The following is a 19,739-nucleotide window of genomic DNA, read 5'->3' on the forward strand; positions in this document are numbered from 1 at the left end:
ATTGAAACAAAATCGAGTTGATGCGATTGGGCAAAAGTTTGTCTGAATTTTTGTTATTTATTGTATTTAAAATGCAGAAGTTGCTTACACCGCCTGTTTTTGTCATGATTTCCGTCAGATTCAGCAACACTCTTCTTCCTTTCATGTTGATATCAGGAATATCACTCTTGGTTGGATTGGTATTGTCGAACCCATCTAGCAGGATCGTGTATGTTGAAGAAACACAGACATGTGTATTCCCTTCAACCAACCAGACGGCTTTAAATTTAGTCACTTCGGGGTCGTATGGCCTGCTTTTGCTCAGTCAAGGTGAGAAACAATTGCAATGAGACTCATAAATACAGATTTTTGAAAACTTTTCTGGACTTATATCAGTTTCACAATAAACAGACATAGCTCAGCAACAATACGACATCATTATAACACAATAATAATATAAAGCAAACCGTCGTTTTTGTGTCATAATGTTAAATTTCTTATTGTTGCTGAGCTATGTCTGTTTATGGTTGAAAAAAATAACCTCACCACCCAAGGTATTATGTTATATTAACTTAGTTTAGTTGGATAAAATTATAGGAAATTATTTCAATTTATTTAGCACCCATACTGTGGATCGACTGAAGGTTAGTCTACTGTGTTGTCTGTTTTGATTTTTAGATTTGGTTACTATAATTTAAGTACAATTTTGGTAAAGAGGTGACTTTCTTTAACCATAGACAAATAAACCAAGCAACCACACGCATTTAATATAATACATTAAAGTGAATATAAACTATAACTACGAACATTTTCGGCCATATACATGTTAGCCCTTTTCATGATAGTCTTGTGTATGGCCGAAAACGTTCTTAGTTTATAGTTTACGTTCACTTTAATGTATTATGTTAAATGCCGTGTGGTTGCTTGGTTTTATCTATCTATAATTTAGATATTTTCAAAACTGTGAAATTTTAGGTTTGGTGTGTGAATAAATGATAACAATTTTGAATGCGAAATATTAAAATTTTTAAATTTGAAAAGTTTTGAAGATTTGGACACTGTCAGTACATTATGACTGAAGAAAACCAAAACAAATATACAACGAGAGCAGGTTATTGTTCCAGACAATTGTTCACCAAATCAAACGTCATATAAAACCGTTCAGATCTACTGAATCTTAGCGTATTAGGTAATGGGATATTTCTAAAAAATGAGCAGATTGCAGAATCGTTTGCAAGACCTGTAAAACATTGCAGCTGCAGCATAACATTACATCATCGTTAAATCTTTAATTACTTGAACAGGTGTAAGCCAAACTTGAACAGGTGCTTGAATAACTTATCATTGCTTATCATTATTACGTCACAGGAGCTGCTTACGTGCGTTTGAAATATCGTAATTTATTCTCGTCATTTTAAAATTGTTGCTTGAAGAAGTTTTGATTGTTTGATTGATTGAATCTTTATCCTCGGACTGGGAAAGCTTCTTGCAGAGCTTAATCCTGGTAGTTTCGCATACTTGTAGAGGCTTTGTATCACTGACGCAGGCCCGGTCACCGAGATTGACAGAGTGAAGTTTCCGATTGTTGAAGTCTTGTTGCCGGGGAATTATTCCATCCATTAGCTGCCTCTGAATGGAGAGCCGTCTTTAACGTGCGTTGCTCAAGCGCACACCCCGAGAGTCGAACCAGCGCCGCTTGATCTTGAAGCTTCTTCGTTCCAGAAGTCACGCGCTAACCAACTGAGCTAGTTGGTCGCATATTTAACTGTTTTGCTTAGTGCTTGCCAGCTGGACAAAATTTCCGTCTTTTATCCAAGTAATTTGCATTGTAGTGACAAGTTTAGTGGTGTATCACGTTGCACCCCAATTTCAACAGCCTTGGGCTATTTTTACAAAAATGCAATTCTCGAATAGACGTTTTCGGAAGAGTGTTTCTTTTCGGTCATTACATACAGACGAACAGATCCGGGAACTTTATGTTACAATTTTCCCACGAAGAGATTATGGTTTACCGCTGTGACCAGTTATATAAGTGCCACAAAGCCTCAACAAGTCAGAGGAAAACAACCAAACATCCTTTTCTGAGTCAAACAATAAATTTCTTATGCAATTTGTTTCATAATTGCAGGCTCGCTTCTGTTCTGCTTTTTGTACGCTTTGCAACTTCATCAACATCATCAGAGATATCACCGCAGCATGTGTCGTATACCTTCTGCTTGCAATGGCTTCGCTTCCTCAACAAAATCTTTGAATAGGCTGATGCAAAATTGCTCTATTGCAGCTGCAATTGCAATGATCACTGATATCAGCGCTATAGTGGCATTGTTTCTCTTGGACAGCACTTCGTCCCAGCTTGTGAGTTTGAAGTTAAATATGTTACATTTTCTCGACAATCTCTTAAAATTTGTGCAATGTTGTGTAGCAGTTTTATTGTTGATGACGTTGTAAACTTGGAATTGAGGAGTCTTTTTGTTCAAAGTAAAAAAAAACGACAGTAGCTTACTGAGTGTAGCCTGGGTGTAAAACAACATCATATCTCAACAACGTCTCTGTATCTTGCATGAGAGGATAACTTCATATAGGATAAGACAAGCGATAGGCTACATTCATTGTCAATGGGGTTTTAGAATCATAGTTGGTTTGGTTCAGCAAACAGTGGTTCATCTTCTCCCAACAGCATTAATTGTTTCCGCAACCGCCAGGTATAATGGATGAGATAAAATGCAATTTAAGATGTGATAACAAAAAATATTAAAATTATTCATTCTTTTATTTTGAAATTTTGCTAAACGTGTGCAATTTTTTAACACGAGGATGTCTAAGCACAAATTTCATGTAGTAAACAAATTTACTTTATTATACCAGCCCAGACAATGTCCTTTGTTGCATCATTTGTTGCAGCTTCACACACTGTCTTTAAAAGCCATTCTTAGAAAGCTATTCATACGACTTAGATATTTTTGTATCAATGGTTTATGCTAAAATATAAGCCTATCTAAAAAGTTTAAACCAAATGGCTAAATAGTGAAATGACAAAATATCCCAGATGACAATTTCAACTGCATCTTTTTCTGCCAGCCAGCTCATACATTGAGTTACAATACTTTAACAATTTCAAGATTTCAAGTGAAGTAAGACATACGAATCACGGACATATTACGAATCTCTTCAATTTTTAAAGCAAATTTGCTCATCAAACAAGTCTTTCTCTTGTGACAAAAATTAATGATATCCAACAGTTTTTTAGCTACAAATAGGTTTTTACTTAAAGTTTTCCGCTTTGCACTCGTCTTCCTCTGCATATTTTAGTCGCTAACCACTGAGGCTAACTCTGACCGCAGCTTTGTTTTTAATGTGCGCTTCAGCAGATTTAGGAGTTGGTGATTAACATGATCATTTTGATGGAATAGTTGATATAAGAACATTACAGTACATTGTTGGACGCGCAGCTCCGCTTTACATCCTCATTAGAAGGGTCATTTACCAATATGACAAGTAGACTATGTGATGCCTTGTTATAAGCTTGCATAAACAAAACAAAAAAACTTAAATTAAGCTACTTTAACCAACTTTACTACTCTTACATATGAGTAGTTGAGTACGGTACAACAAAAACTGCAATATTTAGTAAATCAAAAAGAACGTAACCCTGCTGGTGTGGCGGATAAGCCAAAAGCGGATGTAGTTTCGCATCCCCATGATCTAAATTTCTAAAATCTAAACATGCCAGACAATATATTATGCAGACGACTGTTTTGCATGGTTTATGAATCACCACATATCACAGTAATGTGTTTCCAGTGTGCAAAATTACATTGATATTCGACCTCAAGATCCTTCAATCTTATTTTAAAAATCATCCGATGACACGTAGCTTTTGGACTGTGCAAAAACATGTATAAGTTTTCTATGATATTGAAAGTTATTATTGTCTGTTTGACTAAGCCATAGCCTAATCTTAAGTTAACTCTTAATGTATTTATATAAAAAATGGTTTGGTTTTTACCTGCTTGCAGATAAGCTGTTGATTAATTGATCAAAAGATATGCATTTGCATATGACTCTGTAAGCTAAAGACTTTGATTTTCTCTTAACGTTTTTGTTCTTTTTTTTTCAGTACGTTCTCATGGTGTTTGAGATAGACCACAGCATCAATCTAGGATGTGTAGTTTTTTGCTTTGCGACCTGGAGAAGAATGTTAAACCCTTGGCAATGGAACAGCCTAAAAAAATGTTATTGTAAAACGTTTAATCCAACTCCAAACAACAAAATGGTTGTGGACATAATACATTGATGAAAAAGTCTCAACAAGCAAAGATTGTAAATAAATTCTCCGGCTAGCCTACTTTTTCAATCATGAAGATTTTTTGGGCTTTGAGAATCGGAACTGGTAACACAATATAGCCCACTAGGCCTATTTGTGAAAAACATTTTAAGACATTTTTCAATTGTGATATAGAAGGTCAATTTCGTTGCACCCTATGAAGTATTTAATAAAATCTGTGGAAATCTGTCTCTTGAGATTGAGAAAGTTATCTATCACTTCAATCAATTTATTTCGCAAAATATATTCGTGATTGTGTATTTTAGGTAGAAAAGGTGATAAAGACTCGGTTTTTGACCTACTTTTGCCATTTCTTGGTCAAATTTCTCAGTTCACATTTTATTTTGAAAGTCTTCTTGCATTGAACACAGAATTTCATCAATTTTGTTTTTCCGTTTCTGTGCAAACAGTATTCCATGCACTTTTTGCACTACAAAGCAATTTGCGCAAATAACAAATTACCTTCTTAATTATTGTCTGCCAGCAAAGAATGACTCATATCGTGTCAAAGACCAACTCCCTACCCAGACAGCAAAATCGACGTTGAATCAATGTAAAAATGACGGATTTTGCTGTCTGGGTACAAAATAGAATTTTACCGCCGTCGCGTAATGAATAACAAACACAAAATGAAACCGCACGCTAATAGTAAACTGTCAATCAAGCTATTGAATATCAGCAAATTTCTTGCATTTCATAACTGGCTGTGACAAAAGGTTTATTGTGAACTTCACAATATATCCGATACCAACATAATCGGGATTAAAAGTTGGAGCAAGAAAAAAAAGTAAAAGTCAAGAAATCTCAAGTTTCTAGCGTCACTGCTTCTATGTAAAATTGCTGAATTAGCAGAGGGCGAGACCATAGGGTCTACGCCAGTAACAGATACGGTTAAAATAGCGTTGTGAGCACCACGGCCCAGTGAAAAGGCTTTCAACAAATTGTTGTAGATGCTAAGTTACTAAAATTGTCAAGAAATTCTTTCATTTGAACAAGATTCAGTCAGGTGAAACAAAAAGATAGGAAAATTTGGTGAAAACAAACATAATGCGACAAAAGAACCTAACGCACAAAATTAGGATAGAAATCTGCTTTGCTGTTTTATGACTTTAATCAACAACAATATGAGTATTATAAAAGTAATTTGCGTTCTTCTGGTGACTATTTACTAGGTTACCTCCTGATGTTAAAGATGATAACTAGCTTTTGTATTTCCGACGTTTCGTCAGTCAGCACGACTGACTTTATCAAGGTGGCTAAAACAGGTTAACACAACCTGTTCAGCAACGATGGCACAACACAAAAACATACTGATAAAATGAATAAAGTAAAGCAGCAAGAATCGGAATTAAAACACGCAACAGCGTTTTTTGCATAATTCATTCAACAGCATCTACTGTTTTTTGTTATAAAGATGTGTTGTATCGCCAAATTTATGGTACGCCGATGGGCTCCTGCATCTCTCCAGTTGTTGCTAACATCTTCATGGAATTCGTTGAACGCAATGCCATCAGCACTTTTCACACTCCTCCACAATTATGGGTTAGATATGTTGACGACACGTTTTGCATCATCAAAAAAACTGCAGTTAATGATTTTCACAAGCACCTTAACAGCATTTCATCATCCGTTCAATTTACCATAGAACATGACGTCAACGGCACAATTTCATTTTTCGATGTTAAAGTGGTTCGCCATAGCACCAATAAAAAACTAACCACTATCATACACAAAAAACCAACACATACAGACAGATACCTGCAGTTCAACTCACATCACCCCAAGCATCAAAAACTCACAGTGGCCAAAACATTGTACAACAGACTGGACACTCACATAACGGATGATTCTGAACGTTCACACCACAAGAAAAACATTCACAACACTTTAATGCTCAACGGATTTCCACGAAAACTTGCTTGCATACAGCGACCCAAACCGAAACCTTCGCTTCCTCCTTATAAATCTTTTACTTGTCTTCCTTACATAAGGGGGGTAACCGACAAAATTCAGCGTATCCTCAATGGCATAGGAATCAAGGTTGCGATGAAACCCTATCTGACAATAGGTAAATACCTTCCCTCGGCTAAAGACACCATGAAAGAAGGTGAAGTTTCTGGATTGATCTATCAAGTTCCGTGTCATGACTGTGAGTTAATCTACATTGGACAGACAAAACGTGATCTTAAATCTAGAATCAACGAGCACCAAAGAGCTATTAAATTTCAACGTCCGGAGCATTCCGCTCTTTGCAAACATTCTATAAATTCAGACCATAAAATTACTTGGACCAACGCTACCATTCTTAAAACTGAAAAGGATTATACAAAAAGATTGTTTACAGAAAAGTGGTACATAAACCAGAAAGCACAACATGCTCTTAACCAGAAAGATGGTCAGAATTTCCCCTCGGTGTACAAAAAATTACTTTAACTTTAGCTTCACCTTTTCCATTCTCAGTGCGTCTTCTCTATCATTGTTATTGCTAATCCCCTTGTTTTCTGTCTTGTCTGCTGTCTTTTCAATGTTTCTTGACGGTGGCCCAATAGATAGGTAAATTTACGCTGTTGGAAAGTAGCCTACTGGTTTTAGGCATTCACTGCATTCAGTTTAACCTCTAGGTATCTTGTTGCGTGTTTTAATTCCGATTCTTGCTGCTTTACTTTATTCATTTTATCAGTATGTTTTTGTGTTGTGCCATCGTTGCTGAACAGGTTGTGTTAACCTGTTTTAGCCACCTTGATAAAGTCAGTCGTGCTGACTGACGAAACGTCGGAAATACAAAAGCTAGTTATCATCTTTAACATCAGGAGGTAACCTAGTAAATAGTCACCAGAAAAACGCAAATTACTTTTATTATCAAATGTCTGGTGAACAGTCTCTCTCTGTTTTTAACAATATGAGTTACAGAAACCGGAAAAAATTATTACTTTTATTGTTCACTTATTACAAGAAAATGCTGAGCAATGGAGCTCAAAAATTGAAGCTTGCCTGCAGGGTGCAAAATAGTCTTGTGCGATAAAAATGTTTAGAAAAAATGCCACCATAATATTTTTTTGCTTATCATATCTTCTTGCAAAACCAAGTGGGTTTTTAATTTTAACAAAAAATAATCGAAATTAGTAATAGGCCTACTCACACTATATCGTAGTGGTAGTTATGTTTATTCTTTTTCGGTTATTCTAGTAAAACTTCAGCGATCGTTATATTATAGCCTACAACCATATAACAGCTTGTTCTCAGTTTTACTGCCTAATATTTTTTCTTCTGTCCATAAATATCAGGTGGCTGACGAAACGTCCGCTTATGGTCTTTCACTACCATCCTGATTTTGCTACATCTAACATTCTAACCTACTGTTATACAATGGAAATTGTGTTTAAAGTTTTTTTGTTTTTTTTATGTTATATGGCGCAATCGAAACAAATAAGTTGACTACTAATCATTGAATAACATAACACATGGCCTACAAAAAGGGATTCAAAGAAAAACTTGGTATTTTGTGAATCCCTCTTCCCAAGACGAAGACCACAAACCTTGGTCTTTGAAAAACTTCAGCCTTTATCTTTCTCTGATCTTTCTAAATACGGTGAGCTACTTTTAGTTCTTCCAAAGCTCACTGTGTTTTTGACTTACAGCGGCTCTTTATGAATTCAAGCAATGTCATTAAAAGTAGTTCTTCGTATTACTGCGTTAAATTTCGGCAGAATTGCTGTTTTTTGGTGAACATTTCTAACTTGCAGTCTGCGTAGCCTATATTCGTTATTTTCAAATGTGGAAAACCCTGTTTGATGCAAATATGTAGCCTAGTCTAATATTAACAGCATAGGTTAGGTAGGTCTAAGGAAAAGAGCCAGGACAAAGCTTCGTCATTGAGCCAACCAAGTTACCACACAAAAATTTTACTCGTATTTGAAAAAAGTTGATTGTCCAGCTCCGTGCTTCATTCCAGTGAGAAGTGTAGGCTATCTATTTTAGCCAAATCTGTAAATGTTTCTACAATATAGGCTATATTGAATGTAAAGAAAGAAAAGTGCGAGAGTTTGATGCAAAATAAAAAATGAAATGCTGTGGTCGATATTTTTGGTGGTCAAATTAACATATCTGCCTAAAAAACAACAAGTTTCTAAATTTTAGTAATAAAAGGTTTCTGCAGACTCTTAACCTCAGTTCTGGCTTCTCGGTGTTATGGGAATTGCTAATCATCAATAATTGTAGGATCCATGTGAGAGGATTCAACCAAACGTATAATAATCAATAAAAAATCAACCAGGTTTGGTAACTACAAAAATTTATTGGTAGAGCTTTGTAGTTACCAAACCTGGTTGATTTTTTATTGATTTCTAAATTTTCTTTGTATTTTCTTCAAGTGAGCTGGTCTTTTGCTAGTCGGAAGCTCAGATATAAAAAATATTCAAAGCGCTTGTGCGTCACTTCATATATTACTCATGCGTAGCCTTTAGGCAAAGGTGGATGTTCAGTTTTTGCTACTTCTTGTTTTCTCGTGCATTTCATGCAAATACCAGAAGTAAAATACACTGACCAGTAAGCCGATTGAGCTAAGCCCACAAATGATTATATCAGGGCTGTAGAGTCGTTTATTCGGAGTCGGGGGGATTTTGGCGTGTCCGGAGTCAGAGTCGTTAAAATAGGCCGATTCAAATTTGATACAAAACGATGAAAAATTGAATTTTGTTGCTTGCAATCTTTTTTCAAAAGATTGTTTTTTGTTCTCTTGATTGCGCTCGAAAATTTTACCAAAAAAATAGAAGTGTTTGTTCTTGTCAGTTTTTCTTCGTGTTCGTTTGAACCTTCTTCGCCACTTCAGAGGTCGAGGAGCTTTGCCTTTAACCACTCTTGGGCAGTGGCGGCGACTTGGTTTATAGGTTTTTGGGCAAGTGTCAAGCAACCGCTGAGTTGATTCGTCATCCAGTTCACGCAGACCACGCACACTATTTGACGCATGGTATATGGCGCAGTTACAGATGGTGTGGTCTGCGGTTTGTTCCTCTTTGCCACACTCACACATCACAAATGGAGCCATCTCCCATTTGTGCATGCTGGAGCGGAATAGTCCGACGCCAATACGCAGGTAGTTGAGCCGCACCCCAGACCTCTTTTTTAAGTCGCCGATTTAATTTTAATCACAACTTCAGAATCAGAACACACATCAGAGTCAGGTTTATCTAAAGAAGGGGATACGAAGGCTCAGAGCGATTGTTGACTCTCATGACACTAGAAGGGCGATAGTTGGTACCGCGTTAACATGCGGTTCTTTTTTGAATTGCAGAAAGTTTTGTAGTGCAGCTGGTACACTCAGCTACACAAGACAGTTAGCAAGTGTTATGTAAAACATATTTAAAGAATACTTGTTTGAAAAGACAGTTGAAAGGTTACCAGTTAGCTGTTTTTTTTGACAAAATCTTTGCAGTTGGCTAGGTGTAAAGCAAGTAGCCTATAGCCTACGGGTAGCTAAATTAACAAGTGATTATGAGCATTCATTGAATATCCATATCTGGTTGTAATAGTGCAATGCAGGTTGTCATGACAAAGTTTATTAAATTACTATATGTGCCAATTGTCATTTTACCATAAACAGAGATTATTTAAGATAAATAGAAGCCTTTCTATTGTCAGACGTAATAAAAGCCTTCATATCCCCTTCTCGAGATATCCCTGATCAGAGTTAGATCAATTGCAATTGTCGCCTAATTGTAATTGAACGTAATTAATTACATATTTTCATGTTGGTTATATTATAATTGAAGACCTGAGTTGTAGAACTACTTAAGTCACAGTTTGTGGAAATTAAGTTTTCAGTTATCACCAAAAATAGGCTATGTTGTAAAATGGTCAATTCCCGTCTTCAAACAAACTTGATTTAAAAAAGGTTTAACTTTGCTATAACACACGCTGATAGGGCCGTTGAGAGGATATTTCAGGCCCGGTACCAATGAGATCCTTGGGTCCCAAATCAAGACACTTCTAAAAATACTCACAATATTTAAAGAATACGCGAATGGTTTCTTCAAGTTTCCGAGCTCCTTAGCAAGGCTTCGGCCCATAAAATTATCCCGGTTCCGAGTCTAAAAGTACCCCCTGAACTCCCCTGTAAACGCTACTGCATGCCGGTGTTTGCATAGAATTAAAGGTTAAAATAATTTTAAAAGAACTAACTTGCTTTAGGCTATCTCAAAAGTCGTATTTTCAGCTTGAGTAGTCTTTCAATTCAGGTCTTCAATTGTAATTGAAAATTTTTGTTATTGTGTAATTGTAATTTCAAAAATGATTGGTTCAAATCACAATTACATTTGATAAGTTGCACGCATGATGTCAGCACTTTTTGATCCGCTAGTCAGGTTCAAAAATGACTTCTACATTGCTACCTAATCTTTATTAAGTGCAATTCAACTGTAGCCTACTTGTTTTTGGTGAAATCAAACTATAAAACATCATCGATGATCATAAGTATTGAAACATTAATTACAATTGGAAGTAATGTAGTTATAATTTGAAAATCTCAGAACAATGTAATTGTAATGTAATTAATAAATTTGACGGTATGGTTGGATTAAAAACTATGCCATTGGTCGAACTCTGATACACATCGACGACATCAAATTTTAAAGTGCACAATGTTTAGACACTTTTAATACCCTTACATCAAATGGACACTTTTGGTTTCATTGCAGCCAGTATTCAGTTTGAGTGTCTAATAACAAACGCACTTTTCAAATTATACTATAGTTCTATAGGTAATACAATAGATACCGGAGACGACACTGTCGTTCAGCTTCCCACGGTTAATATTTCAAACGAACGTGAACATGCATGCCTAATTAGACATTACTTGAGTTTTAAATTCCTTGCAATGTAATAAATAAGTCAAAAACTCTGTTACTTGTAACACCACAAATTTAATGCAACACGTTTCATAAAACTAATGATTACCTTTTTTTGAATGATCAAAAAATTAAAAAAGATCTGGCAACCCCCCAAAAAATGACAACACTGAAGCCGGAGTCAACCAATTATAATTGGTTGACCTGTAATTATAGAATAAACCTAGTAGTCGGAGTCATGTAGCCTATGTTTTGCCTGACTTTACATCCTTAGATGAAACGCATGGTATTTTGACGATGTACAAAACTCATTGCAAGATTAAGCACAGACACAACTCTCTATGGAAGAATGTCAATGCAATAGCCTATAGGCATCGTATTGCACTGCAGTACACCACCCAAACCGCGCTGGTTCGACTCTCAGGGTGTACGCTTGAGCAACACATTTCAGGAGTGCTATCTATTCAGCGGCATTTAGTGAATGGAATAATTCCCAATTCCCACTGCAACAATCAAAAATTTCACTGTGTCGAACTCAGTGACCGAGATTGAGTAAACACCCATTTTTAATTATTGCATTATTCCTTCGACGACAATAAATCTCTTTCAATTCGAATAAAGGTTTTGAATTTCACGATCTGCAAGGATAAGTTACTTTCACTGCAATCTCACCTTAAAAACAAAAGAGAGTCTCAACTAATGTTAGATTATATGAGGGCTATATTAATCAGGTGTGATGATTTGCTCACACCAACAACAGAAGCTTTCCGATTATAATAATGGGCCATAACTTATGATAAGCTCATTTTCTATTGGTAGGCCTACGCATTAGACGAGAAGTGAATTAAACAATAGCATAGAGTAGGCCTACTATTTTTGACTTTTTTATCTTATTCTTTCGGTAGACAACGATGCATACGTGCTTACAACGCTTTTATACTGTAGGCTTATGGGTTTATAACAAATTGACAAAACCATTTAAGTTCTGAAGCAGACTAGCTGCATAATAATCTCAAACCTTGTGCCTTGTTATCTCTCAACCGTCCTTATAAAAATGTCAAAAAACTTCGAGAACATACAAATTGTCTCATCGAAGTGTTGAAATGTACAGCACGCCTGGTGCCAACACATAAAACGGCAGATTATATCTGAGTTTTTAAACTTGTTCTCAGAGAGGACGTATCATCATTTCTACTTTTTTCAGAGAGTAAGTGCTTCGTTTCAACCAGTACCAGTAGACGCCTTCGTGAATCCACGGATCCCCTCCATTTGTTATATATTTTCCATTCAAGTTAATGTACGTACATCTATTGAACCACCATCCTCCTCTACGAGCAGCTGCACAACTTCCACTCCATTTATCATTGTCTTTATCAAAAGTGGAAAATGGTTGTCCATTGTTGTACATAAACGATCTATGAATTTGTCCTGAAATGATACAGATTACCGTTTCTAAATTATCAACTTGCCTCTTCTTGTTTAAATCAATGTGTGGTAAGATACAGTATATTGTAGGCTGCCATAGCCCTACTACGTAAAGATAGGTTATACTGTAACAGTCTAGTAGTCTTAGTAGATACCAGAATTGTCAAAGAATTTGCAAGCCATTAAGATTAAAAGGAGGCAGCCTACAGTACAGAATAGTAGAGAATCTAGAAAAATAAATTGGGAGGTCATCTAATCGAGTTTTTAAAAAGCAAAAATTTGTAGAAGAAAATAATAGTTGGAAAGCGGAGTTCCAAGGAGGCAACCCGGATACCGTATGAGTGTTCCTTTTAAAAAAAGTGGAAGTTTTCCCCTTAAAAATCTTAGATAGGTTAGTTTTGCCTTGTTTTATTCGCTTTGTGTATTTTTCGACAACGCAGGCTAATGGTTAATTTTTTTCAAAACTCTCACTTTTTATTGCCCAATTCTTTTCAATTGGAACTACATTCGTGTAAAAGTTGTAGTTAGCTTACAAAGTTGAAATCAACTTTCAGTCATTGTAGCCTATTCATGACCACAGAAGATTTCAATGATTCACTTTTTTACAAAGTTTTTAATGGTCTTTTATAATGTGTAGTGCTGTAGCTTCAGTCTAGACTAGACTTTCAATGAAATTTGAAAGTCGTCTTAAGCGTTCCCATCACCAATCCCTATAGGCCTAGTAGGCTTTACACAACGCACACTTCACCTCACACCTATTTTGAGAACTGGGGTAGGTTATTTAATTGTTTACTAGCTGTTTACTAGTTACGTTTTGAGTTTAGTTCGAAATCGCATTATTTTCTTAGTTTTTGTGGGGCACATAAAATTGTTAGGCCCACCTTTAAATTCACTGCAGAAAACACGTTTTCTCGAAGCTGTAGGTTAAGAAAAAAAATCAAAAAAATCGCAAAATTGAAAAAAATGAAATGTTTTTTACTCTGCTTAGGGGAGCAAGTAATTAAGTGCTCTCCTGTATCCATCATTGGTACAGAAGGTAGTCTTGAACCCGAGGCAATTTTATTTGTTGAGATCTCTTTATGGGCCTGGAACTAAAACAAACACTGCATATTTTGGAATCTTACTGTGATGCAATGCGTGTTTATTAGCTCTTGAATTTAGTTTTTTTTATGAAAAACTGCATCTTACCTTGATAAACTTACTGAAAATTTTCCTTTTCTTGATATATATTTATTTACTACGTTAGAATTCTCTTGTTTTAAAGGCATGGTCCCTCCCGGAATTTAATTATTTGCTCAACGGCTGTAGCAACTGCAGTAGGCTATATTAACTTTCACGTAAAATACGAGCCAACTATCCCTAGCTTGACAACCCCAGTTTGACAAGCCTTACTTAAGGTAATGTTTTTCATTGTAGCGCTGGAAACTACGGTTTTTCGACGTTTGCGTTAAAATTCAAATAAAATTAGGTTCTGAAACAGTATAGGGACTGATAAGTAAATTATTTCTTAATTTTTTTAATTACAGTTTTTAAATTACAGTAATCAAACCCATTTATTTCTACTGTTATTCTTGAACAATCTGAATACCTGCAGAGCCTCTATGATCCTTTTTATTTTTCGATATGTTAAACCGATAATTGTCTTCTGGTCCACTTATGGAGAAGTGACTGAAAGTAAAATGTCGCACAACAGATTAAACTTACGTATGACTGAAGACTTTTAAAATTCGTTCAAAGACCTTTCAAAAGCAAGTTTGAAATTAAACTCAAAACTAAATTTGAGATAACAGCAAAAGTTCAAATAACAATCTAAATCCTGTAATGTATATTATACTGTAATGTACGTCGAAGGCAAGCAAGAGGAGTGTGAACAATGAAATAAACTGCCTAACCATCACAAACAATCTCTAAAAACAACCTTGCCGAACTTCTATTAAAAGTGCTTTAGAACAACGCGTGATGTGGAAAGACGTGTTTTTTAGAATTGGAGCTAGCCTTGTCACACAAACTTGAGAAAGCGAAGACGTTTCGTAGAGATTGTTTAATGAATTAAAATTAAATCGTTCCTAGAAATTAGCAAGTAGCCTACATGCAGTTAAACATTATTAAACTTACTACATTTTGCCTCCAATGTTCAAATAACTATATAAGTACTGTATTTGAATTTATAGGCCTACTAATTAATGGGCGATTGTTTTTATACTTCCTGGTTGTATTGGACCTCCAACAAGAGAAGAGAGGAATATGTTCCAAAATAACAAAAAATGAACATACCGGTACTACAAAAAATACTGCAGAACCACTTTTGAAAAATGAAACATAAACTTTCTTACTTTGATTCAACCCATGCCGTTCTGTTGTTGAAATCCAATAATTCAATTCTCAACAAATAATCTCCCAATGAAGTAATAGCATGGATCTTTTCAAGTCCTAAAATATAGCGCGGTTAAATCAGTCAAGTACCGATAGGGGTACTCTACTTTCACGTTCTTTTTTTTCATTTGGAAAAAGTTTATTATCACTGAAAATTAACTCTTTTACGCCTAGCGTTTTTTGCAGCTTAATCAAAATTCAGACAACTCCATCAGCTGCTAACGCTATTGGTTCGGCTTCCGATACAATTTTCTAGAAACTCTTCCAATTCCAATTTTTGTCACCAACGATGTTAAAATTTTCTATCTACAGTAGTAGCATACTCAGCAGCAAGAATACACTGAAGTAGGCATTAAAGCAAGCATTAAAAAAACATTTTTTAAAAGCTATTTAATAAATTCATAGATATTCTGCTACTAAAGCTAAGCTTTGTGACACTCACTTATGAGCTTCAATTCAAAATAATGACGGGCATTTCGCATACAACCGCAAATCAATTTTAAGATATTGGTGGGCGCAAAAAATTTAAACAAAAATTTGATTGATTGCTGTTACAATGTTCGTACTCCGAGAAAAATATATATACTACTACAGAACACTGAATCATTTTATTAAAGAGAGAACAACTTGTATCACTAGATGACAGTGGTCTGTTTCTTATATTTTAGTAAAGATTTACCAAGCCAAAAACTTCCACTGGACATATCTCCAAAGCCTTCTGTGTAGTTGTTCCAGTTGCGATAAAAATCCAATTCTGCATTAACTCTTCTTTGAATTATCTAGAACAGGTACCTGACAGTAAACTGTAAGCCAGAGTAAGGAATCGGAGTTTTTGTGAATCAAAGCTCTTTAATTTTTTCTCAAAGTTTATAATATTTTCATCAGTATTAGAACCATGCTCACACTTTTATCAAGTCACTTCTATTGATTAAGTTTTATTGTGTTTTTTCAAAATTCAGAGCAACGAATGCAAAATTTTTATTGCGAGTAGTGACATCAGAAGCTCACTACCTGATGTTGGCGTTCCCTTGTGGTTAAAGTTTTGGTTGATTATGAATTTTTATTGTTAGAGTGAGAAAGCTTCTGAAAGGTTGTTTCTGGCAATTTTCTTTACTTGAAGAGGGTTTGAATTTGAACCATTGACACAATCGCGGTTGCTGAGGTTGGCAAAGTCAAGTTTCCAATTGTTGATGTGCTGTTTTGTTGGTGAATTATTTCATCAACTAGGTGCCATGAACTATGACTAGAACAATGTGTTTAGTAATGCGTAGCTCAAGCTCACATCCCAAGAGCCGAACCATGCATGGTCAGCTTGGCCTTGCGGTTTCTTAATTCACATAATCGGGAGCTCAACCAACTGAGCTATCAAGGCAGTCAGTTTTTCTTGTTCTTTTTTCATTGAAACAAGGCAATTTTTCTGGCTAGCTATGTTTCGCGCTGCACTGAGTAACCTTGAATGATGCAAAATTTATGATTTTTGCATATTTTTTTGAGTGTTCGTTTCTCCATTATGCACTTACCAGCCAATTTTTTTGCGTGACAGCTTCATTCATCACACAAAAAACTTTTCGAAACGTGTTCGCTGCATGCACAAAGTATTCTCCACTCGAATTCACTTGTTTATTGAAGTTCAAATCATCGCAGTTTTTTGGTAGTGTACTTCCTATGAAATATTTAGGTTTTTATGTATTTATTTCTAACTTACATCGAAACCATGAATAAAAATAAACTTTGAAGAAAACATGTATCTAATTTGTATATTACACCATCTTTGTGTAAAATCCATTTTTGATATTTAACCAATTTTCAATTGCTTTCAGTATTTCACACATCCTTTCAAAAATAAAGTTTGTGTAGATAGATAAAAAAGTCTTATTTTTCAAGCTGTAGAAAGTTAAAAAATTTCTTTTTAAGAGATTAAAATGTCTTCTTTCTTGCATTGTTTGTCTGACATGATAAGTTATAGGCTGCACTTCTTGAACAGCAAACTACTAATCGAAACACGAGAAGCTACTGTCATAAGTTCTGTGTGCTGAGGTAAAAAGAACTGCAGTAGCTGGATAATGCTTTAATTGTCAGATAAAAATCATTGCTTCATAAAGAGCATGGCATATTCACGTACCCCCTAATCCATCATCCACAAAGTCGTTAATTTCATTCTGACCATTTGCAGTCAACAAAAGCGTCGTAATAACAAAGAGTACAAGAATAGTTTTTAAAATCATCGTCTTTCTGAAAATAAAAATTTTAAGGTTGCAAATTTATATTCCATTTTCGTAGATCATAGCTTTTACTTTAGTTTATTTTACTATCCCATCTTCCATATAATTTGAGATCTTTTAATGTTTTTTTACGAAAGGCATGCTCTTCATCAGTTTTACCACTCCATATGAGGTGACACATATTTTAAAACGTCCTATTGTAGCGTATTTATACTACAAAAGAAACCAAACCCTTGCCAAAAAACTATGACCTGTCATTTTCATTATTCAACACGTTATTTAACATCGTAGTTTTTAAATGATTTAACCGTAGGCTAAGCCTAAACTTTGAGCGAACAAAACTAGCCAGGTTCAAAACGTTATAAATCAATGATAAAGCTTTCGCCACCGTAAAGGCGACCTCTTCATTATTTCATTCAATTAATAAAGTAAATTGCAAATACAGTAGTATGTAATAATACAGTAGTAAAATTTTAATCAATACATTGTGTATTTTTTTCAAACCAGGTTAATTTTGTTTACTTTTTATCATTATGTTTTATCGTTCGGTTGCATTCTAAATAAAGTGTTCTTGTGTAACTTTTCATTCTCAATATAATCATGAAACAGTAACAGAGGCTAAGATACATCAGCTTTTATTTCATAGCCTAAACTGTGCTAGTAATTCCATCATCTTTATACACTTTCAAGAAATGTTTCTAAAACAGGTAAATTTACCTAAAACTGTTTTCTTAATTTACATCAGTATTGTGTTTCTTATTTTTAAGTTATTTATTATAAAAATATTTCGCACCGCTCTCCCCACATGAACGAAAATAAAGCCATTAGAAGAATCAGCTATTACGAAACGACACAATATGACACGTTACAAATTTTTATAATCATGTCAAAAAACTTAGAGCATTAACTATTTTTATTTTACGGTTTATGTCTTATGATGTTTCATTCTTCATGCAGACAACATTAAGTTATCTTTCTGGCTGTTAATTCGTTCTTGATTCCTATTTTGTTGCTGTTGATGCGCACGTGAAACAAAAATCATGACTTTGTTAATAAAAGTTCTGTCAATAACTATTTGTAGAAAACTTGCATCGCATATTTACAAAAAAAAATGCTATTTTCTTGCATAAAGCAGCTGAGAATGTTGACAAACCATATCATCGGTGTATTAATATATCCATAAAATTTACGAAGAATAACTTTAAAAATCTTGTTCAGCTAGAAAATTCAGCTTCCCAAACATGATGAGTTACCACATGACTTGTTATTACAATGTAAGAGTATGTAGCAAAATACAATTTGCTTTGCGCATGTTATCAGCTTGCTAAGAAATACCCACAAAATTAAGTTTCCACGAACAAAAGAATCTACCCATGTCAAACACATTTTTGGTGTTTTTTTAGTGATAAAAACATGGTTTTAAATTTCTTGCCAATATGGACTTTACTCCAAAATGCCTGGTGAACAAAGAATAAGTTGTAAATCAAAGGAGTTCTGTGGGACTTTGGAACTTGCAGACAGTTGCAAGATTTATGCTTGACATAGTGATTTTGTGTGAAACATGGGACTTTTGCGCCGTATGCTCCTTAATATTATATTTTCTCGCAATGAAACATTAAAAAAATTAGGAATGCTTCTTTTGTCACTTTTAAAAAATATATAAGCTATTAATATAAATAATTATGGTATATAATTATTCTTAATTTTTTTTAATTTTTAGCATTGTTCGATAGATTGTGTACAGTAGAGTTTGTAGGTCTACGTCTTATACATAACTTTATAGTTTTATTTTATGTTTTTTTGCAAAGCAGTGTTGAAAAAATCTGTCAAGAAACAGCTTACACGACCTTCCAGCGTTTGAAGAAAATATTTTCAGTATATTTGGAGTGAGAAAGTTTACGTTGTGTCTTCAATCTAAAAGTCTCTCTTTTTTTTAGAGGCTGTTAACCTCCGATGCAAGTCTCTTCACCAAGGTTGATGGTTATTGAAGTGTAATTTAATAAACGTTTGCTTCCTTGCCTATGTATTTTTCTAAACCGTTAAAAATGCTACAGTAAGATTTTTAGCCTTGGTGCTTCAAATTAAAAGCAAAATACGTTGTTTGTTCTGTTCCATGTTCCATCCATTGTATGTCACAGTCAGAGAAGAGAGTCATTCAAATGCACAAGCTTAGAGTTGAACGACTGTCACCAGATTTTGCTGCGTTTCTGCTTGCAAGTGCCTGGCACACGTTCGTCGATCGACATGTTTGTATCGGGTCCGCTTCTTTGAAGGTTTAATATTAGAAATGCTTTACACTGACAATACTCCCGTTGTGTCATTGAAGTTGCGTCTTTGAGCAATTTTCGGATATGAATATAGGATTGAGCAAATCATATCACTAAGATATTGGTTGGTTCGAAACTGGATTGTCTCTGTTGAGCGAATAATTTCTTGTGTCCCATTCAGGCCCGTATTTAGGGGGAAAGCAGAGGGTGCAGTTGCCCTGGGCCCCATTTTTGAAGGGCCCTCCGACGTGGAAAAATGTGATTTTGTGTTATTATTATTATTTTCTCTCAGCCTTTGAAGTTTCTG

At 35.0% G+C, this 19,739-nt stretch overlaps 1 protein-coding gene across 1 annotated transcript; it reads right to left on the bottom strand.

The window, feature by feature from the left end:
* Positions 1-9,441: 9,441 nt before the first annotated feature.
* On the bottom strand, positions 9,442-17,171 carry LOC145781772 (angiopoietin-1-like). The gene is made up of 6 exons (XM_082593445.1): positions 17,066-17,171; positions 16,464-16,606; positions 15,623-15,722; positions 14,904-15,000; positions 14,159-14,238; positions 9,442-12,573 (listed from the first exon to the last, which is right to left on the bottom strand). Exons 1-6 carry the CDS (start codon positions 17,166-17,168, stop codon positions 12,314-12,316), a joined length of 783 nt encoding a protein of 260 aa, XP_082449571.1. The 5' UTR covers positions 17,169-17,171; the 3' UTR covers positions 9,442-12,313.
* Between the last annotated feature and the right edge of the window lie 2,568 nt (positions 17,172-19,739).

This window comes from Aplidium turbinatum, chromosome 1 (assembly GCF_918807975.1).
Source record: "Aplidium turbinatum chromosome 1, kaAplTurb1.1, whole genome shotgun sequence".
NCBI classification, from domain to species: Eukaryota; Metazoa; Chordata; class Ascidiacea; order Aplousobranchia; family Polyclinidae; genus Aplidium; species Aplidium turbinatum.

Bases quoted from the DNA above. Each gene is read 5' to 3' on its own strand.
- LOC145781772 (XM_082593445.1), bottom strand. From the start codon at position 17,168: ATGATTTTAAAAACTATTCTTGTACTCTTTGTTATTACGACGCTTTTG. The intron at 15,001-15,622 runs GTAAATCTTTAC...GCTATATTTTAG, and splicing joins CAGTGGAAGTTTTTGGCTTG to GACTTGAAAAGATCCATGCT. The intron at 12,574-14,158 runs GTATTCAGATTG...GTATCATTTCAG, and splicing joins GGATCATAGAGGCTCTGCAG to GACAAATTCATAGATCGTTT.